This window comes from Sturnus vulgaris, chromosome 1, assembly GCF_052056855.1.
Source record: "Sturnus vulgaris isolate bStuVul1 chromosome 1, bStuVul1.hap1, whole genome shotgun sequence".
Classification (NCBI taxonomy): domain Eukaryota; kingdom Metazoa; phylum Chordata; class Aves; order Passeriformes; family Sturnidae; genus Sturnus; species Sturnus vulgaris.
In genome coordinates this window covers 97,849,963-97,876,060 of record NC_142243.1, presented here as the reverse complement: position 1 = coordinate 97,876,060, position 26,098 = coordinate 97,849,963, and the positions used below count along the sequence as shown (strand labels likewise).

The window sequence follows — 26,098 nt, the reverse complement described above, 5'->3', positions numbered from 1 at the left end:
GTCTTGGAAGTGTTAAATAAACAGTGTGAGTTACCGAGTCAGCTGACATTTTTCCTGAATTCAGTTTGCTACTCCTCCAGCACTTGGAAATCCTGTCAGCTACAGTAACAGACTTCTATAAAATTTCATTTTAACATTGTATTTGATTTGCTTCCCTGCATCCTGTTCCCTGTGAACTTCAAGTGTCTTTACAGAGGTTTTTATAGCCTTAGTAAGATTGAGCTGGAGCTTTTCAGAGCAGTGTATATGTTGATGTTCAGAACAAGTACAGACATGGTAACCAATACATTGATATTTTCAAAAGCAGTATTAAAGTAGATGCATTATTTAAGGAAGCAGAGGAACGCTTGTTCTGGCGAGTACTTGAAGTTCCACGTTGTATGATGGGTAAGTGAACAGTGCTTGGAACTCTTCTTTCTGGTTTAATGCAGTGGTAGGCTTGTGCTAGCCTTGGGGTTTTTGGCCTGTGCCTTGTGCCTGCTCACAATATCTTTTGGTTTATGTCCATTCCTTCAGGACATTAAATTATGCATTCCTGATATTGGTTGGGCATTCCTGTATCAGGAAAAATACTTTTCTTGCAAATCAAATGGCCATTTAAACTGCTGGTTTTCATCAAAACTACTGGTGTGTAACTAAAAGAATAAAGTTCAGGCTAAGTTTTAATCTCTTTTTTGTGTTAGAAAAACAATGCTTTCAAGTACTACACCTATTCCTCTAAAGGAATTAAATACAATAAAGTCACTTCAACCCTGTGGAAAAGATGACTGAAGGGAAAGAAGAGTGATACAGGCAAGCAAGAAGTTTTGGTTAAATTCTGTTACTCTAAAGTGCAGTATTTTGAAAGATATCTTTCTCTTGAGTTTTTTACCTTAAATATTCTTTCACATTTTTGAAGGCTGTTTGCACCACAATTGTTCATGAGGGGGGCTGTTTTTAATTGCATGTTCATAGACATTTTATGCCTTGCAATATCCTTCTGGCCTTTAGCTGCCACTCCATAGACACTGGTATTCCATAATTCTTGTGTCCTATTGGCAGCCTTTGGGCCATGCAATGTCACTAGAGGCCTGTGTGCAGGGTCCCAAAGTGTCATTGTGTCATTTTCTAGTATCTGAACATTCTTCATAAACTCTGGGGGGGAGGGAGTGTGTGGGGGAAATAAACCAAAAAGACCTATATATAGGTGTATATAAATACATACATGTTTCCTTTTCCTTTGTAAAAAACAAAACTGGCCCAAGTTTCATTTCAAGTTGATTACTTTATTTCAATAGTGTCTATTTTTAAAAGCTGTGTTCCTATAAGAACAATACGTGTTCAAATTAAATCAACTATTACGTTGCAGAGTATACATCTGAATGAAGCTACAATAGAAAAATACACATAGCAACCAACGAAGGTAATAGATGTAATAGGTGTGTGTATGCTTAATCATTTTGGCAGTTTTGTTTTCTTTAGTCTCTATGTATTTTCTATCATCTCATTTTCCATTGCTTCATATTAATGGACACTGATTTAAACCTATGACAGATTTAGATGTGAAATGCAATTAACATATATATTTAGAGGTAACTTTTACTGGGCACTTATTAAGAATGCTGTTTCAACCTAGGAAGCACTAACTATAATCTACAGTGCATAGGCTAAAACTAAAAAAATAAAATAATTAATCACACTTACATGACAGTTTGAAGAAATGGTAAGTTTAAGTAATGAAACAGTGCAATTCAGAAGAGCCTTTTATTTCCCTAAGTGTGGCTGGAAATACCATCTCCACACATTAATTTTATTAATTTGTGAACAATTCCTACATAAATCTAACTGAGCTATAATTTATTTCTACACGGCAACTACAACAGTTAAATGTTCACAGTAGTTTACTATGAGTTTGCTTTGGTGCACTGCCCTTAATAGGCATCCAGGCAAAAGATGAGCCAATCAAATGCAACACTGCTGCAATACCAAGAGAAAGATTTGAAATTCTAACGTGAGATGTGCAGGACTATCTAAGATACCAGTACTGAAGGGCTTTCTTTCAGAAATTAGACTTTTTTTTGTTTATATGCTTATTTACTTACTGTACTGCAAAGTTAATGCTGTTGCAGCAGAGTTTATGTGAAGCACCAGTGACATCCAGTGGTCACATGTGCAGTCTTAGATGTTTCTCTGGGAATATCCCTTGTTTTGTAACATTAGTCTAACTCAAATTTTAAATCCTCTTTCTCTCCCTCATCTACTCTTTATTCTAATGGTTTGGACGCAATGAGCAATTCATGGTATGGAAAGTATTTCCTTATTGCTATTGCTCCACATCGTATTGATTCTTCAACATCTGCCCCCTCCCACACTTCACATACCTTGAACTCCCAAGATTTGATAAACCTTTCCATGACTGCCTAATCCTGTTATGAAAATAAATTATTCTGTGAGTGAGAGAAGGAAGATTAAACAAAACAAAACAAAAAAAAAAAAAAAAAAAGAAAATTTGGATAAACAGTCCTCACAACTTCTGCACATGTTGGGGTTTTTTTTGCTTTAACAGCAGTGTCTCAAAAATTCATTAACAGCAGTGCTCAGTATCCAAGACATTATAGCTCTTTATTTGTAATTCTGTTGTTCACTAAAACGAAATCAGAGGAGTTGAGCTTAAATTAGGTGCTTGGGAGAAATAAAGGAGTCCAGCATACAGTTAGGGCATCCTGAAGAAGATTGGGTAAAGTCAGAGATCTTGTTACTTTACATAAAATAAGGAAAACATCTAGCAAAGCTACTTTTTGTGTTCCTTTCATTCAACTGTTGCTCAGGGATTGCCAATAGAAGTTGTATCATCTACTGCATGCAGAACCTAATTGGCATTAAGTAATGGATTGCATCTATCTAGGTAATTGTGGCAGCTGTTACTAATTTTAAGGCAGTTATACTATGAAGCAGAGTACGTGATCCTTGGATGGTATCTGGGAGCTTCAGCGCCTAGCAATGGGGGAACCAGACCGCGATCCAGGTCGGGACCCAGAGCCTCCCTGTGGAGGGAAGAACAGAGTTGCATTAAGTAGAAATTAATATATATTTGGGGCTGTGCATTGAAGAACATCAATCTGTTGTAAGTATGACAAAATATTAAATACTATCTAATGAAAATAGCCTGCAGTTGCCTCTACTATACCACTAAATATTTACTGGGATTTACACTTCAAAAAGAAGATTGATTTTCATTGATTTTTACATAGGATTAACTTACTGTCATTAGATCTTCCACAGAGGACTAAACAGCCTCTCATTAATTACTTCTAAGTGCATGTTCTTATTCAGATGTTCCTAATGAAAACAATTTATTTCCTTGAATAGCACGGAAAATTTCAGTTTCATGAACCCTGTATATATACTGTGTATATACTTTAAATAACAAAACAAAATATCGAAACTTTGCATATAAGATGTAATAGTTTCACATCTGAAGGAACTGAAATTTAATAGTTTCATTCTGCAGTAAATTCTCAGTTTTATGTCAACCATGAGGCTTGTATGGAAAGCTTAGATGCAGATACAGGAGAAAGCTAAGAAAAGATAAAAGGGCTGAAACCTGCCCTATTCTTATAAATAATAAGAAAGTGTCAAACTATGAGGAAAAAGACTGTGACAATTCATAAGTATGCACTTGAGAAAAGCAGTTTTATAGCAAAGATGATCCAAGGTGAAATTCTGACATTTTATTTTTTGGAATTTGAGATCAGGCTAACTTGGTATCTTGTCCCTTAGCTGTAGCAACTCTTCTATCAGCAAATCTTGAAAAAGGCACTTAAGATCACAAATGTGAGATGGTGGGGTAATTCTTACTGTAATCAGGTGATGACTGAACTGTTGACTTGAAAAAAAAAAGTGTACTTTGAGACTTCATTTTCTTCATTTATATTCTTCTCATCTTTCAGTGCTGTCTCCTTAATTTTACAGAAGTGTTAGAGGAAAATTCAGTCTAATTCATTAGGTAATTGGCTTTTTTTCTTTCAAAGATATCTTAAAGAATGGATAACTTTTTTGTATTACAAGGCTGTAAAACTGTATTAAAAAAGAGTAATTAATGCCTCCTGCTGTAAACAATGGGTCTAAGTCAAATACATCTGAATCAAACTAGTATCAATGTTCCAGAAATTAAAATGGCTGGGAAAAGGTTATCTAAAAAGTAAAGCTGGTGTATGTATCTCTCATATATATATATATAAGCTAAAATAGCTGTGATAAGTATGCAAAAAAAAGAATGTTAAATTTAACAAGACATCATTAATGCGTAATTTCTGATGTTGAAAAAATGGAAATTTACCAATAATGTCAGTATATAGCCATGGAATAGTTGATGTACCTGAACTCCACTAAAACGATGTGAAAATAAGGCTTAAAATGTGTTTGATTTTTACCTGGGCCTCTGAAGAGATCATTCCTTTTCTTAAATTGCAACATAAGAATACCAAGTTTTTCTGCTGTCATTTGGTGCTGCATATACTTGGAAAACAACTGTATAATGGGAGATATAAAACCTAAGCTGTTTAAGAGAAAAAAATGCAATGTTTTTCTGCAAATGAAGGCACTGTAACATCTCCTGTTGCAGAGAGGAAGAGTCTGAAATTACCAGCTCTGCTAAGGATTTCAGACCTGACTTGAAATTGAGATGACTACTGATGGCATCTTCATGTGCAAATAGTGCACTGGGTGATTTGTTATGAGTGAATTCACTGCCATCATTGCCTTTGAGGGAAAATACAGTCTTTCTTAATGTATCTGCCAGTGGATATAGTGTGCTTTTCATGTGTCTGTTTCCTGACAGAGAATGTGAAAAATCCTCACCACTGACCTTTTTTTCCTGTTCTGTTTTCATTTATTGCCTGTGTTGCTGTGGCTGTGCTGTGCCTTTAAATGGGGAACTGAACCAAACTAAAGATAATCTGACCAAATGTTTATTTTTAGTAGACAGTTTTCTAATTTGCCTCACTTTGTGGTTTCGTAACTTGCGATATTGACATATTGTAGGAGTTCTCCCACCTAGGGTGGGAATAAACTGGGACTGCTGGAGTCCTTACTGCATCCAAATGTGTGTCCAGCACTGCCCTGTACTGCCCTTTTGTAGTTTATCGGTTCTCTTTTATTTTCACTATCCTAAACAATTTAGCAGCAACGAGCTGTGTCATTTCATTTGTCTTCTGTATTCCAGATCATTTTTGCATTCAGTAACAACACTGTTCCTGGTGCAGGTCTCGGTGGGACATTGTGGACTTACCTTCTTTCCTGATGGCCACTAACTGTGTACTTTTACCTTTGTTTCCTATCATGTAAGTAGTCCCTAAGCCACTAAATAACCTTCTAGTTTATCCAATCAAATCTAATTCTGTCAGAAGCTTTAAGGAAATATGGTTGTTTCAAACATGGCAGGTTCTGGAGAGGTTTGGCTTCTCTTATTCCCAGTTCAATTTTTTTGTATTTAAAGTTCAATTATACTTTACCAGTTTAAAGATTCTGGAAAGAGTGCCCTGGCCCTCATGATAGGATCCCTTGTGTCCCTTGTGAGCAGATTTATGCTCATAGAATTTTCCGCTTCCATATCCTGGCTTGTGTGTTTCACCACCCTGCAAAGAAAGATTTTCATGTATATTGCAAATTATCACATTCAAATTATCATATGCACGATGTAGTCTTTATTTGTGATCACTGAAATGTAATACTCAAATGAGGAATTTGGAGGCTGTTGCAATAAAATAATTTTGTATGTAATAAACAAGGCTGAAGGAAAATGTTAGGAAATTTTCTGAATAGATTCAAATCTAAGGGAAGCATCAATCTGTAAAAAATGAATTAATATTCAAAAATTAAATACTCAGAGCATTAGCCTGTGTGATAAAACTTAAAATGTTTTAATTTCACGAGTTTTAAGATGTCAAACACATCAGCTAATATGTGGTGTTCTGATAGTGAAAGAAATGTTTAATAGTTTGAAGGCTTAGATATTTTGTCTTAAATGCCAGTAATTTACATGCCATCTCATATAAAATCAAACCTGTGGTAGAGAAGTTGAATTTAATTAGTTGTGAGAGAACTGTGGGAAGAACTTGTCTAGGAATTGCTTAGGCAGATCACTTCTAACTGACAGGAAAGGTGGGACAAAATACTGAGGTTAGTGAGCATTAGTTTTGCAGACTTCACTGTGTAAGAGCAGTTGCAAAAGTGGAATAAGCACCAGTCTTGTCCCAGCCCTCCCTCCCATTTTTGTCCATCTCAGGAGAAGAAAAATGCAGCAGATAGGTCTTCCAGGAGCCTTTAAGGGAATAGAGCTGTGCCATGCAGTGGATTTTGCTCTCTTTGTGCTGAAGCAAAAGAAGCTATTGCTGCAAGGGCTGTCAAATTGCAGTATAAGAGCAAGCAACACAATTACCCTCCTAAAGTGCTGTGGAAGGAGGAAGGAAAGTGGAACAGAAAAAGCAAAATAGCAAACTTGAGACAAAAGAAAATTATCACGTTGCTGCAGCAGCTTGAGGCAATGGAGCAAGATATGCTTTGGCCTGGTAAATAAAACGGCTGTTACCAAAAGCACATTTGTCACCTACCCAGCTAAATCTGGTGAGGGATAATCCTCTTCCCTGCACATGCAAGAAATAGAAACAATGACATGATGATCACTATGGAACACAGCATCTGGGTCTGCCATACACAGCAGAAGATGAAAAGACAGCTAAGATTATGAAATAATGGCCAGATAATGAGGCAGGCAGGAGTTGAGAACAACAGTCTGTACAGTCATTTCATGAAGAAAACAAGGCAAAATTGTTTATTGTAATTACTAGAACTGACTTCACTAGCCATGGTTTCTCAGCGTTACATACTTCAAAAGCCAGCTGAGTTGAGTAAACGGAAGGACCGCTCCAGGTTGGTGAGGCTTGTTTGAAAGAATTACTTATTGTTAGTTCGTTACAAAAAGCGATCACACCATAAATTGAATATAAAAATCCCTGCAATTGGCTTCAGTTAGTCATGCATGAAGTCAAGAAGTGCATGAGGAAGAGAACCATGGCTTCTGTGTCTTAGGCTCTTGCTTTAAATTGTTCCCAGTGATACCTGTAGATTTGACTTAGTGCCATTAGGGACAGTGAATCAGGCTTGCAGTTGAATTAGTGTGAATTAGCCAGTAAACGCCTTGAGTCCCTGAAACTGCTTACCTTTGCTTGCATTGGGGGAGGTGTACGGGGTGAGACCTAAAAACCAACACAAAACAGTTGTCAAACAAAGCCAAAATAAATGTCAGAAATTATCAGGCCTTTTGCACATTATCCATGTGCTAAAAACAATAATTGTATTGAGAAGCTCCTCTGCTGTTTTAGGCTTGCCTGTAATACACTGGATTTATGTCTGTCTTGAAACAGTAATAATTCCTGAATACTGCAAGTGTTAAAGACACAAGGACAAAACCTGTCTATAGTGAAGCTGTATAACTGACATGGTTAGCATTTGACTATGCTAATGGATGTTTACACACTTTTTTGGTAGCATTTCAGTATTGTTTGTCTTCTAGATAAAAAATATTTTTGTATTTGAACAGCTTAATGAGCTCAAAAGGCACAATACAATTTGAGGCTCAAAATAAAGGGTAATGACTGGGGAGTATTAGTTTACTGATGGATTCTAAAGAAAATATTTAATTTTGGTGCAAAAGAAGAGGGGAGACTTACAATGTTCTTGAAGAAGTGGACTACAGGGTTGTCATCAATGGGCCGGCCATGCTGAGACCTTGGGGGGATGGACCCGACGTGGTGGCTGACCCTGGCTGCATGTATGTCCTGAAAAGCAGAACAGGCACGTCGCCCAGTCAGCTGGGAAGGACAGCTTACCAGCCATGGCATGAAGAATCATGTTCAGAGGTGAAGACAGGAGGAATATGCCTTGGAAATCTACAGAGATTGCCCCCTACAGTTGTCGGTGCTGTGAAATGGCAGATACACAGTATGTATATGCACATATGTTGTGCATTTATATGGATGCATGTGTTCTTAATGTTACAGCCCAGTGTGGAATTAAGCTTCTTACTGGAAAGTTAAGGTAACAGAAACTTTGTAATTTTCCTTAAGTAGGAAATTTTTCTTCAGTAGGATCATGGAGTGTGATTTTAGAAAATAAACTAAAATGGAAAAAAAATTAAAACTGATGGATCATTCTGCAGAGGAGAGCAGGAATAGATCGTGTTATCATTTTTAGTTTCCAAAGACTTTGTAACACTCATGAGCTGCAAGAGCAATGGTTTTTTTTTGGAACGAGGGAATCAAGTGAGGCTGACAATTTCTATTTCAGTAGGGCTTTCTATTTTCAGTAGGGCTTCCTGAGCAATAGTCCAAATGAAGTCAGATACGTGGTTTATGACATTGATTTCCGTTGGAAAAAAAATACTCAATGCAGAGAAGTTTGGCTGGTTTTTATCAGGTTGAGTTTCTTGATTTTTGGCGTTCTGACCAATTAGGTGCTAATAACTTGGCTTATTGGAAAGGTTTTGTGCTGTATATATAAAGTTTCTTCTGCTTGCAGTGCCAAATGTCATCACAGGCTTCGACTGTCTCCCATTTTAATTTGTATGAAGCAAATCTGAAGTAATTTTTAATTACTGTTCTGGGTGAGTTTCCTGGTGTTTAAAATAAAGTGCTTTCCATTCATATTGTCATCAGCAGACTTAATCTGTCTTCAGAACCTTTGATATTACTCTTTTTGACAGGTAATTTACATGTTTCCTTGCAATTCATAGTTGAAATTACTTTTCACCTCTAGTTTGTTCTTTCAATTTTTGGACTCCTAGGGACAAAAAACAAATTCCAGTTGTGTCTTTCAGAGACTGCTTATGTTTATGTAATAAGTGATGTCTATAGGTGTTAAAAGGTAAATTCAAATGGATTTGAAATTAAGAGAAAATAAATCTGATTTATGCTGCTTTGATGAGCTACTGAGATGCTGTGATGTAAGTGCACTTTTTTTAATGAACTCCATTTAACAGTTACCATGTGTTTCATTAATGCATTCAGATCATCATTATTTACCTTTAAATATGTTTTAGGTGCTTAGCTTTAAATAATATTCTTGTTAAAACCTAATAGGAATAGAGAAGGGTAACTGTGTTTTGGGAAGGGATGGAATTTACATCTTATTTCTTTGTGTTACTGGTCGCTTTTGCCCAGGGGCTGCAGTTCTCCCCACACCTCCTGCAATGTTGTTAGGAATTTCAGTCTTGAGAGCGTTGCCAATAAAAGGCATCCTTGGCTTCCATATTTGTGTATTTTGAAATGTACTTGGCCAAGTGTGAGCATGAATTCAGAGCCTTTGGGTATTGGTGAAGTTTAAAATGGAGGTGCCTCTGTTTGTGCCCTTAAAGAAAGTTTAAACATACAATAATTCTTCAGTAACTGAACAGAAGAATACTCACCTTTTCCTGTTCCCAGTTAACATTAATGAAATATTTGACCTCAGTTAAGGATCTCAACTAAGTCAAGTCTCTGCACATTCAAAAGAGCCAAAAAGAACCCTAAAGCTGAATGATTTTAATAAAAAAGATTTGCCAGTACTGGAAATTTAAGCAGTAACTGGGAGATCTGATGACAAAAAACATAGTCTGCAACTTCACTGTGAAATCAATAGTTTTAAGGATTAATAACCTAAATAAGAATTCTTAAAAATATACATAAAATATCCACAGTTATCCTGTAAGGAGAGTGATTTCTTTTTAAACATTTTGTGGTTCTTACTGGTGATGCACAGAAAAGTAGCATTGTTTTACTGTGTCACCTACCTTGGTATGGTGGTATGTTGGCCACTAAGACAAAAAAAAAAAAAAAAAAGAGAGAGAGCAACTGTGAATGCAGTGCAAAGAAAACATGCAGGTATATTAAGTCTCAACATTAGCTATACATTGGAATTGCATTCCTTGTGTTAGCCGTGTACTTTCACATCAGACTAATCACATTTACTGGCACAACCTGTATTAGTATCTTGTAAGAGCTGTTAATAAAAAAAAATTAAAATTGCCATGTCTCTAACAATATGGGCTCCATTTGGGGTTTAGTGCAAGGTTATTACATTTCCAATTGACCTGAAGATACCCAAAGGTATGCATGTTTTTCAATGTTGGACAACAACTGGCCCTGGGTATAAAATGGATAAAAACTACAGTTAAGAAGTTACAGGCTTTTTTTTTTCCCAGTCTTGAAATCCCAAGAAATCCATCCCTGACTTCGCTTGCTATAACTGGGATATGTGAGATCTTGCAACTCAGATGCGTTGGGGAGGTCTTTTAAATGCATATTATAATCTCTCATCCTCCACAATAGGATTGCTTATAGCTGAAGATTCCATATGCATGTAAATTGCTCTAAGTCCTCATCAGTCTGTCATATGCATTTGTGGCAATAACAGTATTAAGATACTTTTGGAGTACTTGGATTTACAGCTTTTTACAGTTCCTTTCGGTACCACTATTGAGTGCTTTTGTTGCCTACTTTAGGATGTGAGACAAAAATCTAAAATACATCCCATGTTGTTGTTTCTCTGCTGACAAAATCCATGCATATGAAATATGGAAATAGCTGATTTGAAATGCAGTCAAACCAGGTAATGCTGGAAAGCAAAGTGCTTTTTCATGGGTTCAATGGGTTTTCATGGTTTCCAATGGTTTTTCTTCACAAGATACCTAATGAGTTGCTGTGCATGAATTTAAAAGATAAAATACAAAATCCACACATTTCAAATTCACATAGACATGAAAATTGCATTTAGATTGACTTAGAAAACCAATCTGTTCCATAACCTGTAGGTTGTCCATAATGCTATAATGTCCATAATAACTACCCCCATTAAGACATCTGGAACTGTACTGGTAGACTAAAATTACCCTTTAAGCATTATGTGATGAACACTGTGCTGTTTTGTGGGAAGAAAAAGCTGAAAGTTCAACAGGCAATTGGTAAACCACTCAGGTGCTTTTGTTTTAGTCCTTGAAATGGACTCTGAAAATCCAAACTTTAATGAAATTCCTGTACAGGTTCAAACTTAGGTAGTCAGTATGGTTTCTAAATATGTATGCCAAACAGGAATTGAGATGCATCCTTTCTGCAAATATATATGTGGGTTTTTTTCTTCTTTTAAAAACATGGAAATCTATGATATACTTTAAGGAGAAACCTGACAGGCACTTGAATACAGAAATTGCTTCATCTTGGGATGTGGAGGGGCTTTGTCCATGGGGCTTTGTGTTCCTGGGCATGACTGACACTTCGTCAGAACCTTCCAGTGCTGCTACTCCGGCTCTCACCAGGCAGAATACACAGCCCACGTGGGATGTGATTTTCCATGCTTATTCTAGGAGCAGTGTAACTTCTGTGAGCATGTGCTGCTGAATCAGAGCTGTGTTGTACTGGTGGTGTTGGTTCCATCTTTGTTCACGTACAACCCAGGTACCAGCTGGCTCTTGGTGGCAGTGTTTGTTCCAGGCTGTTCACGACTTGATCTGTTACCAAAAGCATTGGGAATGCTGGCAATGGCATTATAGTTAATTGTCTAATTCAGCAGGCCTTTTAAATCACTTTAGGAAGGATGAACCGCACATCCTTGTAATGTTAATTTTTACTAATGTGGAAGTTAAGACAGAAATTAAATTACTCGCTCAAAGGTATAGAGGAGAATTGGCAGGAAGAGGGATGTAGAAGGCAGGAGATTCTGCCTTTCAGAGTTGTGCTGAGATCAATCTTTGTCTACAAATAGGCAATGAACAAACAGAGGAAGAATTCTTAGCAGAACAACAGGAAACATGGCAGTAAAGACGAGAGATGACTGAAAAGTAAGAAACAGAAGGAAGAAGAAGGAAACAATGGAGAACACTCCCTGATCAAGAGCGATGCCAATCAATAATCCAGAACCACATTTCTCCATAACCTTATTACCCCTTAGTGCCTTGATGATTAATGTTCATAAATTAGCAGGTAAAAGAATGGCTGAGGAGAAAAGAAGAATGGGGCAGTTTTTCAGAAGAGTTCTGGTTTATGATGGGACTCAAATGAGAGACCAGTGCCACCATACTGTCTAGGTTTTTTCCTGTGTCCAGTTATTCCATTGTTGTGACACTTGATAAATGGTTTCAGAGGAAAACCCAGTGCTCTGACTTGCTTTTTTGAAGCATTTTTTCTGCCTAGCATGAATAATTTTATTCAAATATTCTTCATGATAGAAGTTTTTTTTATCTGCTTGGTGACATAGTCTTTGATGCACACTCAGTATTGTTCTGTTACTTTATCAAGTTGGTATCAATTACATAGATTAAACTTTGTTGAAATGATCCATGGTTTGGGTGGGGGTTTTCTTGACTGGTTTAGTTTTGGATTTTGTTTGATAATAATCACTCCAGAAAAAAAAAAAAAAAAAAAGACTTTGGCTAGTAGGCATTCTCCAAGTAGCTTCTGCTGTCATCAAACTTCACAGCCTTAAGGACTTTACTGTACATGAGTAAGACATGGAAGGCATCCTGCACTGTTATTCACTATGATCAGTTTCTGCTGATCACCCGTGTATTTGGTGGAGATGCATCTATTTGTTGGTGCTTCTACAGCAAAATAATGTAACATTGTGGGTATGGCCATTTGCTAAGAAAGCAGAAATGTATACAATTTTTACATGTCCTGTTCCCTAGTATTTTCATGTAGTCATGAAGGTAATATGGGAATTATTTGAAAAACAAAGCTATAAATACCAGGTGTACACTATCACTTTACAGCTGCTGGCAAGAAATTGTTACTACAACCTTGATTTCTGGAAATCTCAGATTGTATGCATTCACCCACCGACTCACCCACAAAATATTTGATCAGTTCTCATCTTTGAAGGATTGACCCAATGCTACTTTTTTTCTGCCTTTAATAGGTAAGCAAATGACAGGTTGTTAAAAGCACTATTGCTTGTCTTAGCATAACTTGTAGAGAGAGTGTAATAGCAAGGAGAGGTTACTATTGTGAAATATTTAGACATGGCATGGTTAATAGTATATTTCTATGAAAGAAGTATCATGGCAAAGTTTTCAGTAATATTGTTAGTATAAAGTGGGGAATATGGAGCACTCCATACCTGAGGCTTGTACAGATTCCAAGGCACATTAATTGTATGGTGTATCAGAAATGGAGAAGCAGATGCATCATAAGCAAAAGGGGAAAGAGAGCTAAGGCTCATCTTGGGTCTGCAGCAGTAATTGTGTTTTACCAACAGTTTTAAATTTATTTGTAAAAAATTCAGTAAAATCACCTGAAAATAGCAGTGAACAATTTCTTGTGCAGCTCAGAAATGAAAACAAGTAACTTTGGAGTGTAATGTGTAATTGAACATGTCTAACTGGAGACCATTTCAGGAACATGGTGAGATATTTTCCATCAGTACAAAAGGTGGAAGCTAGCCATTGCCACTAATGCTGTGTGATGACAGAGGTATAAAACTAGGTCAGGGGAAAAAAAGTAGTAACTTTTGCTCTGATCTTCTATCTGGCAGCATTTACCATTGTGTAATCTGAAAACAGCTAAAGTACAGTCATTTATTTTGGCATTTTAGGATGGAAAGTGCTAAGGATAATGTAGTTCTTCAATTGTAAGGAATGTGATAGAAAAAAACAATATATCAGATTTTAGTATAAAGCAATTTCTTATCAAACAGGTTCATCTGCAGAGAAGTTAACAGATTAAATTGTTCTCAGGAATAGAAAATCCTTGTGCTAAATTTTTAATAGCCCTGTTTGACCACCTGTGTGTACATTTTGGGGTCCCTCCCTGGCCCTCGCACTTTAAACAAACACCTCCCTCTGATACACGGTTTTAAAATGAAATCCAGACCTTTCTCTCTCAGCTGGGTTGTGGGGCCATGCAGGTGAACAAGAGGAATGGCTTAGAGCAGCCGAGGCCAGTTCCCACCAAAAGATCCCAAAGCTGCCATCACTGCCCCTCCCATCACTGCCCCTCCAGCAGCTCTGCCATCAGTCTCAGGCCCAGGCAAAGGGCACCACAAGCTTTGAACTTCACCAAGTGTGCTCAGAAGAACTCTTGGAGCTCTTCTGTAGAACTCAACATGCTCCTCTGCATGCAAATTACACATACTACTGTTATTATTATATCATATTAGTGAATAGAAGACTCTAGAAACAGTCAAGCAAAGACAACTGAACTGAAAGATCCTGTTAGTCAAGCAAAGACTGAACTGAAAGATACTGTTAGAATTTAATGAAAGGGGGAAACCTTTTGCTGTGGAGTGATTAGAAACAGAGATTCTTCAAATGTGTCAGATGATTAATTTGTACTTTAGCCTGAACCTGTTACTAATACATTTTGGAATGCAATAGGCACAAGACCATATAAAAAAACAGTAAAAGCAGTGAAGCATACACGCATTCTCCCCAGTCATGATCTCCTCTTTAACTTGTAATACAAATCAGCAAGCCCCAAATACTTTGTCCCATTTCTGAACAAATCTTACCATGCAGCTGATGTCAGGTGAACACAAAGCATCATTAATACTTCACAAAAATTTAGTGCTTGCACTTCAAAGTACCATTTAAAGAGCATTTAACCTAGTCCAATGCCCAAATTCCTCTAGCAGCTTGTAATAATTACTTCAAGCAGCAATTTCCTTGAAAATGCAAGTTCCAGTGCATTAAACAATGTGTTAATTATTAGGCACAAATAACATGCTTATGGTCATACATGTGTTAAATGAATACCTCAAAATCAATGCCACATAATGTTGGCTCCCATGCCTTTGACTTCTCACGTGGTGTGTGTACTCACCAGTTGGTATTCCCTTGTTTTGTACAGGTGATATTTTTTAAACCAGGCAGATCTAAAGTACTCTGAGGTTTTACCACTGGATAAGCTAAATGAACTTCAGACTGGCAGATCTGTTACATTAATTCATTTTTAGGTATTCATCATTCATTAATACCTGCTACAAACGAGAGGCCAGATTCAGTTCCCATTATCATTGAGAACATCAGATTCAGGAGCTTTGGTTATTCAAAGCCTACCCTTTCCTTCCAGAAGGAAATCTCTCTATTCCTTTCTGTCCAATGCACTGTTCTAACTGAATTTTGCAGAAGGACAGGGAGCCTCTTAGTGAACTAAAAACCTGTCACATACAAGTAGTAGTTTGTTGCAACTTCTGTTAATGGATTAAAGCATTTAAAACAAATTAAATCATTAGTACACTGGTTTTTGTGATGTAAACAGTTTAATGAATACATAAAGCACATGAAAAGCAAAAGATTAAAACAAAATTATTGTTACAACCACCATAAACTCTATAAAAATATTTTACAAGCATACTGCTTGCACAGCAGGTTTTACAAAACAGTGTACACAAGCAATACCACTCCCTGAAAACTAAGACTTGGAAATTAAAATCATAGTAAGTAATTACTTAAATCACATCACATACTACTCAGACTAGCACTGATTTAACTACTTTTCAAATTCTTCATGGTGCTGTAGTATACATTAAAGCTTCCACAGGAAATGTGAATAGAGTTCAGGTGCAAAAAAAAAGAAAAAAAGATTCTGATTAATTTATCCCTCGACGACATTATTTAAAACTGCACTTCCTAAACTTTTAACCTAACCATTTTTGTAGATCCCCACTCTAGCAGCTGCTTAGCTCAGGAGCGGGTTTGGAAATGCAGATTCGGAAATGCTGATCCCAGCCCCTGGTTGTGCTCAGGCTGAGAGGAACTTCAGCCCCGTGCTGCTCCTGCCTCGTACCTGTCTGTAGCATGGGAAGCCCATCGCTACCTTCCCTGGTTCCTGCACCCGAACACAAAGAAATTGGGAAGGAAATACAGGAGCAGGGCTTCATTCAGGCAACAGGAGGTTCTTACAAGATTGCATACAAAACCGAAGCAAAATGTAAAAGACAAATTGATTTAATCTTCCACTAAGACTTGCCTCACCTATTGTTTACTGTCACATATTTTGGTTTGTTTCATCTGTGTCACAAGTGTAGTTTAAAGTTTAGTACGTTAATGCAAAATGTTAATCCGGGACAGAAAAGTTCTTGTTTCACAATCTAAACTTTAGTAGGAAAAAAAAATCATAAACAAAAGAATTACAAAAGCATAAACAACTGCATCAAAGGAACAAAATGGCAGTCAGTACATACTGAAGTTGAATACAGGCTCAGAATCTAGGAGGCACAAAGAACATTTGATTGTTTTAACAAACTTGCTTAGACAAATATTCTGTAAAGATTAGAAAGGAAATAATTTATCATTATGCTACTCTTTCTTGCATGCTATTTAAAATGTCTGCACCACAGTTTCTTTTTGTCACCATTTTAAATTCTGTTTTAATACGATTAAATTTGAGCTGGGCACAACAACAGTTTTAGTTCAAATATTCTACCTTAAAAGTTTTTCTTAAAAGTACAAAATTCAAGCTGGTTTTGATTGAATTTCAGCTATCCAAAATCTCAGTGGGACTGGGGGAAAAATGGCAAATGCACTTGCTCTCCCTTGGAGGAAAAGGAGTATTTCTGTACATTCCAGTATTTCTATTTTTAACACCTCCCATGGAACTCCCCTGCACTCTTAAATTTAACTTCAGAATTGCAGGGCAAGGAAGAACCTGCTCCACATGAGAAAAGGAGGCCATGAAACAGTCCCAGCATTGTTCCTACCCCACCTTTCTGGACACAATAGTGAATATTATTCATTAATGTATTTCTTAGCTGTGGATGAAAGAAGAAAATGCCTCCACAAAGAATTTGTAATGTGTTTTGCTTGAATGTCAGCCCCTAAATCTGTACAAAGAGCAAGTGTTGTCTTTGCATTCCAGTGCTTGCTGGTGTGGGTAGTTGAGATGCTCCCACTGAGGCATGGGCTGGCTGAAAAAGGAAGACTGCAAGAAAGGCAGCTGCAGAATTGCTTTGAAATGCTTCAAAATAAATAAAAAAGTGCAAGCAAATAAACAGTGCAGCTCTAGGAACTTTTCAAGCCTTTGAAATTCATCCTTTAAGGTGCTTTTAGTAGTTTCTTATTTTCCAAAGACCTGTTTACTTAGTGGAGTCTGGAAAATTGCCAAGGGACTTCATTCTATTTCAGCTGGTCCATGAACACCTTCATCATCTATCTATGATCCTCTACAAAATTCTACAATCAGCAAAAACTATTTAGGGTTTAAGCACAAATGAGCCATCTAGATTTCCTCTGTCTACACTTGTATAAATAAATGACACCACAAGCCTTTCTTGATACAAGAAGCCAAAAGGTATTGTTTCAGAGGCTAAATAAATAAGAGTTGAAATGACTGTCTGCGCCACTTGCTCAATACTTTCTGCACTGAAGCCTTCCCACAAGAGAGCTCCCTAGGAATGTTTCCTAGGACGTACATCAGTATTATTGTTGTGTGGAAGAGTACTAGAGATGCTTTGGCACTGGAAGTCCTAAAGTGACTGACTTTTGCCAAAATTATTCAACTTCTCTGTGCTTCCAGCTCAGATCTGCAAATCAGGACTCCCTATGAGTAGTCATTCTTAAGGGGAAATAATCCCAAACGACTACTTCTGCTAGGTAAAGAAAGTCAGAATTGTCCATAATTCTTTTCTGTTTTGCAGACATTTAAGTTCTTCAAAATAGCATTTTACAGCAGAGATAAAAGAGATGATCTCCTGTCCTCTCGTACATAATTACATCAAAATCTATAGAGAATCATTGCAATCATGTTCACACCAGAGAATAAAATACAGAATTTGTACATCTTGCAGACATTTTTTAGTTCATTACTCCTAAAAACTGAGTTAATTGGTTTGATTTATTGCCAAGCAGGAATGCACACACCTCTGTGTATTCTGTATGCAGAATCTAACTTTTTGGTATTGTCTCCGTGGTGTACAAAGAACATTTCATACACTATTTTTCATCAAATAACACAGTACATGAACAAAACAGCAAGAGTTGAGCTGGCCAACCAGGTTCCAGAAAATAGCAGCTGGGAACAGTCTCTGTTATGTGCAGTAACAGTAAGAAAGAAGGTTTTCTTCATGCTCACAGCAACTGCTTGTGGCATTTATGAACATTACACACAGCAACATTACACACAGCAACATTTCTACAGAAAAAAATGCCTGGCTGCTAAGTCTTTGTCAATAGCATTACAGGCCCCAATTGGTAAAGGTGAGAAATAAGAAGAACAAAACACACCCAGCTTGCTTAGTACTTGCTTAGTACTGCCCACCAAGTGTGAGGAGCTTCTGGTTTTAAGGTTTCTAGAGTATCTTTTGTCCAGTGGTCTCTAAAGGGCTATTATACATTGTGCTTCCAGGTGTGGAGCTGTGAAGGACACTGCCAGCCACAGCTGTGGGACCACCACAGTTCAGTTTTACACCACAGGGCAGTTTGTGTCCTTTCCCAGTGCAGCAGAGATCACAGGCTGGAACACTGAACAGACCTCAGAGGTTGTCAAAGGATTTTCAAAAATTTGGGTCCAGCCAGCAACTACAAACACTGCTTTTTGCAACACACAACTTGAGCAACTACAACAAATTCAGGTACAAGAAAGGTTTTACAGCCCTACAGCAGTTCCATTCGGATGCTTATGCAGTGTGTGGACACACAAACACAAGATTCCACTTATCATTTACACAGCAAAAGATACAGAGAAAACATCTTAAACTTTGCCACTTGAATAACAGTGAACTAATATGCCAGCTGCATAATTTATCAGAGGAGGCAGGTGTCCTGGAGAAGGGAAGAATTTAATTAACAGCCTTTCCTCAATGCCTTGTTTTTGAATTCATAGTGTAGAAATAACTTGTTATACAATTTCTAATACGAAATGCTTGGAATAAATCTCAACTTCCTGTCAGAATATAGCAGCTCGATTATTTTGTACACCTGGGATTCAGAATAGTATCTGTCAAGTCATCTCCCTGGCAATGCTGTCAACTGACCTTAAACATACTCTTGCTCAAGCAGGCTGGGAATTTGGCCACAATTCCTTTTCTAACATCTATTTCCAAGTTTTTCTTTCACTTAGCGCCAAGAGATGTAGAGATTGCCTTGTATTTAGTGCTCTCGTCCAGCTCCCTTTTGCAAATATTTAAGAACAACACACAAAAGCAGACTGAAGTTTCTCTAAATGGCACAGCATAGAAATGCATACAACACACCACGTTAAATGCTCATAAAAATTCCTCCCAGTAATGTTTCTAGAGCCCCCGGTTTCTAATACTCCTTGTTACTGCCCAGAGCAGCTCCTCTTGTTTCCCAGATATTTGCTTTTTTTGTTTGTTTGTTTTGTTTTGTTGTTGTTGCTGTTTTCAGTTTAAAGCCAGGCATTATATTACAAGTACCATCCCGCTGGCTAGGTCAACTCTTGCCTTATAGCAGTGAGACCTTTCTTTCAGACCCACCCTTCCTCTTTAATTGTACTGTATTCTGCTGTAGCCTTGCAGTTCTCTACTCCTCAGAGCTCACCTTGCCCGAGCCCCGCCGGGGAACGTGTCTTTCACCTCCAAAGAATCTGCCCAGCGAGTCAAGTAGCCCCGAGTCTCTGTGCCGTGGGGATCCATGTCTGGCATGGTCTATAGTGCTCGCAGATGCCAGTTTTGATCCGTGCCGGAAAGAGGAGCGTTTTTGTGAAGCCATCAAATCCGAATTCTCTGAAGCTGCTGCACTGTCCTCTTGGATGGTCTGTAGCTCGTCTGACTCCGAGGGCCGGTCTTTGAAGGTGTTGTCTTCTCTTCCTGGGGCATCTCGGGAAAAGAGGCGGATCAAGTGGGGGCGACCAGTCCTGTCAGCTGGGCTGGCCTCGGGCCAGGCATTCTTCGGGTCCGCTGTGCCTTTGGGGTCTGTCACCGCTGGGCTCTTCGTGGACGTCCCATTGTTCTGGTTCACATCTGCCTCTCCTGCAAACAACAAGGATGAGATATGAATACAGGCCTGTGAAAAACAGCCCTGGAACAATGGTGCTTTCTTTCCCGTGCCTTGAGATGCTCATTTCATAAAAAACCCGTAATATGTGCAGTTGGAATGAAACTATGTTCTCTTCCAGCCTTAAAGAACATTAAGTTATCTTGGAACTGAAACCAGAATGATGTTCTCACACAATTTTGCAGTAGTTATAGGTGATTTTTTGGTGTTTGTTTTTTTTAAACACATAATCGATAGATTACTCGAAGCATAACTGAAACGAACTTTATTTACATGGAAGGCTTGTGGATGAGGAGGCTTTCGGTGAGTAATCAGAATTCCTGGACTTTCCCTTGAGGACTGCAACTCCCATTATGCCATCTTTCTCCAAAACAGAAAAAATTAAATAATTACAGTGACATTGCAGATCTGTGCCTTCACAAGTGCACGTTCCCTCTGCACAATGTCAGAGCTCATGGCCTCATTTGGAATTCCTCGCTGTAACTTCAATATGGATCAAACATGCACAATGAGAGGAAGGGGATTTTTGCCCCACTATTGAAATTGTCCTCATTTCAAAAAAAAGAGCACTAAACTGCAATTTCTGCTTAGCTTCTCATGACAGTTTTTGCCCATGATGATCCTGGTACAGTGTTCTAGAACTGATGCTGAAGGCCTAAAGCAAAACTGTCCGATTTACATTTAGTGCTTGTGAGAAGTGACAAAAAGAATTACCAGCAACTGGCAAGCTTTTTATTTTAGCCAAGAAAGGAACCAAGACAGACCCCTGTGGTAAGTGAAATGCCTGCTGCCTTCTCCACAGTTGTGCTCTGATGCACCCATAAAAGCATCTGAGAAGCACCAGCTGCAGCACACTTAGCCCTTCCTTCTCCTGCAGTAGCTCCTTCTATTGGTGACAAAAAGATTTATGGAGGTTTTTATGGTCTATGCCATGACTCCTACTGTTCTAAAGGAAACTGCACCCACTGAAGAATATGACTTATCTCCAAGGAACACCAAATGAGTACTAGTAGGTCATTGCCTGAGAAGCAACCTTCAGCACAGACACCTCCCACACACTCTGTCAGAAATGTCTTTTGGAATTAGTGGAGCTCAGAAATTCAGAAATAAGTTAGTCATGTGTTGCCTTTAGGGTCTCCTAATTACCTTTTTATATCCTCATTTGATTTTGTCTTTGCTGCCATGGGAGGCATAGGATCTGGCAAATACTGCTTTGTTTTTAAAGTACTCTGGGCTCAAGTACTTTGCTGATTCAGCAGGGCAATTTTAGACTTGATACAGTCATTTCGTATGGTTTCACCCACCCACAGGGCACTAAAGAAACCTTTTCCCAGGCTGAGAATAATTCTGAAATAATTGTATGGATAACAACACAAGACAGTAATGATGGCTTCTGCAAAACATGTGTGTAGGTTACAATTGGGTGTAATCAGCCTGCTACAGTTTTTCATATAGAAACATAAAGTGCAGTCTTGCTGTGCAATTTTTTGATTTCTTTTGTGAAAACTAGCTAGAAAATTGTGGGGAACTTCAAGAAAAATTTATTAGGTTAAAACATCTGAAAGTCTCTCAGGAATACAATTATTTAACCAGTGCCTAACTGTCACTGAAGACCTCATGAGTGAGTGGTGAGAATATTTGCTGGCAACTTTAGAATTTGTGTTTTCCTGAAAAGATGCTCTGAAACTTAAAAGAAACTAATAACATACTCAAATTATTTTCTTAATATAACAAAAGAAAAGTAACTAACTTGGATGTGTGACACATTCTGAAACAGCAGAACATTTTAAACAGCAACTATAAGCCTAGGTTCTATACCATAATACAAATCCATTCAAGGACAGAAGAAGAAACTCAAACAAAAGAGTTATTGTATTTAATTAAATGCATTAACAAAACACCAGAGCATCTGCATACTAATATTTTTTACAACAGTTGTTCATTGTGCCACTGAATACGGGTATTGGTAAGCAACAAAGAAGAGTATTTGTGCCACAAAAGTAGCTTCTCCCAGTGCATACGCAGTGAGCTATAAAGTATAAATCTTTCTGGAGGCTTTATTTCAGCAGTGAAAGCACACTTTTTAAGTTTGCCTCTAAATTTTCTTCATGCTTATGTCTTCTCTAATACATAAAAACACGTTAGAGAGATACTGTTAATACTGCTGCTAAATAATCAAAGTCTTCCAGTGCATTTGGAGAGACAGATCACTTTAATAATGTCCTAAGGACATCCAGAATTAATGGACTATATAAATGTGTGCTTATTTGTTCATTTAAAAACAAATACTTAGACTTTTATTAAAATCTATTGTAAATACTGTGTATAGCTAACTAGTTTTTAAGCTATTTTTCTTTGGAAGATGAAACTCTTTCTTAAAATAGAGCACATGACCTGTACCATACCACTTGTACAAAACAGAAAGTTGCTCAGGGAGGAAGAGATCTTAGGCACCTTTTTGCTAATCCTTGTAAATTGAAGTACAGCAGGATGCATTGCCCTTGGGCATTAACTAGAAGGCTATGGAAGTGTTTTCTATTTATATGTAAGTGAATGTAGTCCTTGAGAGCTGCACAAATGAGAGCACAAGAAAAGCACCTCCTCACATTGGCCCAAAGACAGCAGGAGGGAACCAGACTCCAAGCAGGGATGAAGCACTCCAGGTGTGGCCAAGGACCAGTCCCAAAGGCAGTGACACCTCTCCAAAGGCTTCCCCTCACACAGTGCTCTGAGCCTGCTGCTGGCACAATGTTCCCTGGGCATGTTGGTCACAGTGAATAGGGCCATTTGTTCCCTGTACACACAGTGACTTCCAAAATGAGGAATATAGATGGACAAAAAAATCCTAGCTGTCTGTTAATGAAACCAAAGGGTTAAGTCCAAAGGTGCTTTCCATGAGACAATAATAAATCCAATCCTTCATTCTCCTTAATAGGAATTAGGTCCCATTTAAGTATTTTCAAAACTACTGTGGCCCTGGTGCTTGATTAGACATTGATAGTTTATCCCATTTCTTGAGAATCAAAATAGCTCTTTTCCCTAAGTTGCTAATTGGCTGGGACTTCTCTGCCCAGTGCTTCGAACAACAGCTCCTCTCAACAACCACGGAAATCTGCTCCATGCAAAGGACAACTTCCAATCGAGAGACCTCAGATACAAATGTCCTGCTCATGGGTATCCTCCTCAGCCCTTGGAAGGGCTGCTCTGTGACAGTCCCTCCCTGTGTGCACAGCAGTCTGCCTGTGTCCATACAGAGGACAGCCTGGAAAGACGTTGTTAAGCTAAGAGTTTTAAAAAATATTCCAAGTTTTTCATCTCCTCCTACTCCTCTCCAGTCCTGCTTTCTTGCAGATACTTGCAATTCCTCTCACATTCCTACTGCTGCTCGCTCTACAAATGTTGTAAAACAAATGAGGAAGATGGAGCTGATAAAAGCTGAAGTACATTACCTTACTTTGGGTTCTCAAGACGGGCTTAGATCAACAGTTACAGCATATTGAAAATATTGATTATACATGACAACAGCTTAAATATTTATATCAAAACTTAAGAACTAAGTATTATTTACTTGTTTAAAATACCAGAAAGTACATTAACCAACTTTGTAACACTGAATATTTGATACACTTTATCATAACTACAGGCTGCTCTGATTGATTATATTCACTTACCTTCTCAGCCTTCTTTTCCCAGGGTATGAAGATGGAAATTACTGAACTTTTAAATCAACTTCTCATTTTAGTTTAAGTCATTTATATAAATCACTGTTTTTCAGTAAATGAAATATAATCTGTATTTGCCCTTTTCTACTTTTTAGGTCCTCTCTTTTCTATAAATGTCAACTGGATAGTGAAATACAATGCAGTATAGTCCTCAATTCTGAGTTAAGTTTATTTCAGTATGTTTGCTGAAATGCTGACAATAAAATATTGGCTAAAACATCTCACTTTTTGTATTGATTCATCATGTTTAGTCACTTGAACAACAAAAGGTAACACCTAGAAATTAATCAACTTTGTCACAGCTCAGATTTCAAGATCTCTGACAAGCTATAGCAATAAGGCAAATGTATTAGTAATAGGTTGCCTTGCATAATTTAACAGGCTGGGACCACTGTTTTGGAACATGTGGCTTCTAATAACACTTGTGGTAATATCAGGCACTTGAAAGAATAAAAGGCCAGAGAAAACACATCCCTCATTACTACATACATGCTGCAGCTGAGGATATCTGGGTTCCAACTCTGTGCTGAGACAATTTCACAGCAATCCAGCTCCTGGTCTGGAATTTTAGTGCAGCACAGCCCACAGTAGAAGAGCGTGTCCACAGCCATTAGGCTTCACTACAGAAGTATTTGGGGAGACAGAGGAAAGAATTCTGTCTGCATTGTTAAATCTAAACTGCAAAAGCTTGATTCATCCTCATTATGCTAAGACAAAAAAATGGCTCTTAGCCTAACTTCTCTAATATGGTTAGAAGGCAATATGCCATCAGACATTTCAATTCACAGACCTAATTACTGGGTTTGTCTGATGCTTGTCAAACAGTTGGGAATCAATTTTGGACAAATATTTCTGTTTGAAATGAATGGCATGCAGTATAATTGTGAAACAAACACTTGGTCATAGCTCTGAACACAACCAGAACGAATGTGCTGGTGCATTTAGCCTTTCCACAAACATTCTCCCCATTTTCTAGAAGAGTGAATACAGGGAGAACAGCCCATGTGTCTCAAGATACAGATTCACATGAGTTTAACACTCCTACTGCACTTAGCCAAGAGATCACTTCCATTACAGCTTGCTCTCCTCCCTTCTTGACAAAGCTTATAACTTTCAGGAAGAAAAAATCCACCCAAAGGCAAGTTTTTTCAATAGTTTCAGCATAACTGAAGGAGTGATATTTTTCTGCACAAGAAATTTGGCTTTTTCTATGGGCTAACCAAGCTGCAGACTAAACCACCACTAAAACAAGAAGCCACCTGCTAAGCATAACATGCACTCCTTTGACTTCCCTCCCTCACTTCTTTCATTAGACATTTTATAGCACATAAAGCTCTTACCAGACTAGAATAAAATAGTTGTGAGGCTGTTTCCATTCCACTGATAAGTCAAGCACATTTCTACACAGATCTGCTGAAGCAGTGAATAAGGGGTCTGCTGTGACATAATTTTCCTTCCAATAAAACTTAGTACTAAAAAAACAGTACAAAGTGAAAAACTTCACCTGGTCCAGTATTTACTTCTATTGAACAAAATTTTTTAAAAGACCAAGTTTAGTTTTGTAGTACATTTTGGGTCAATAAGGATCAGTGGCTGAGCCTGCTGAAAGTTATTGCACTGCTGCTGGTAAAGGCACAACATAGGTTTAGACATTTAGAGTACATTGTTGTGGCTGGGTGAATGTAACTTCCACTTAACATTTTACAAGAAATGCCTGACAAATGCGGCTTTTCTAGAATCCCTGATACCTCATGGAATGCCAGTTTTTAGCTGTTTTTTGCAGAAAGCCTTATGGCCCCTAAGAGCTGATACCAGACTGAAAATTAATAGGTCAAATAGGATCTATGAATTGCTAGACCTTTGCTAATACCCAAGTCTTGCACAGTTTCTTTCAGACTCATGAAAGACACCATTTCTCCAAGCCCTCCCTGGTCCTCTCCTGCTGAAAAATAGCTGCTGAGGTAGCAGAGTTTGGCTTTACAGCAGAGCTCACATGAAAACATAAAAATGTTTAGTGGAGAGAGGGAAAACGTAGTCTGCATCCTGTTATGGAATTAACTGCCTTTGCAGTTGACACTTTAGCTATATTATTTATGCTCATATTTCAAAGAAAAGTACTGCATTCACTCAGGTAGAACAGGAATATATACTTTTTAGCATAAAATTATGCTGTAGGGAAAAGCCTGAAAATTGCATAGGAGAATGTAAACTCTTTCAGACACTAACTGCTACAGTAGGAAAACGTAAGTGTGATTCTTCTCACTTTATTTCTGATACTATCCTAAACGTACTCCAGATCTGCTGGAAAAAAACCCAAACCCTCCAACATTTGACATACTTTGGCATCAATTCACAAGTATTACCTATTCTACTAGCTAAGAGATAGAGTAAAATTTCTCCTGAAATGGGTAGCAACCTT

The 26,098-nt window shown here is 37.9% G+C and overlaps 1 protein-coding gene across 5 annotated transcripts in view; it reads right to left on the bottom strand.

Annotated features, from left to right (window-relative positions):
- Positions 1-1,244: 1,244 nt before the first annotated feature.
- The window catches only part of MBP (myelin basic protein), a 107,596-nt gene continuing 82,742 nt past the window's right edge, over positions 1,245-26,098 (bottom strand). For 3 of the 5 annotated variants that reach the window (XM_088172374.1, XM_088172366.1, XM_088172379.1), the window contains exons 4-11: positions 19,502-19,932; positions 16,189-16,212; positions 9,806-9,829; positions 7,710-7,817; positions 7,200-7,235; positions 6,591-6,623; positions 5,493-5,615; positions 1,245-3,023 (exon numbers count right to left, since the gene is read on the bottom strand). In XM_088172374.1, coding sequence (XP_088028500.1) covers positions 2,967-3,023; positions 5,493-5,615; positions 6,591-6,623; positions 7,200-7,235; positions 7,710-7,817; positions 9,806-9,829; positions 16,189-16,212; positions 19,502-19,932 — 836 coding nt within the window. In that variant the 3' untranslated portion in view covers positions 1,245-2,966. The remainder of the gene's footprint in view (positions 3,024-5,492; positions 5,616-6,590; positions 6,624-7,199; positions 7,236-7,709; positions 7,818-9,805; positions 9,830-16,188; positions 16,213-19,501; positions 19,933-26,098) is intronic. The other 2 variants (XM_014875158.2, XM_014875159.2) reach the window with 2 other exon arrangements.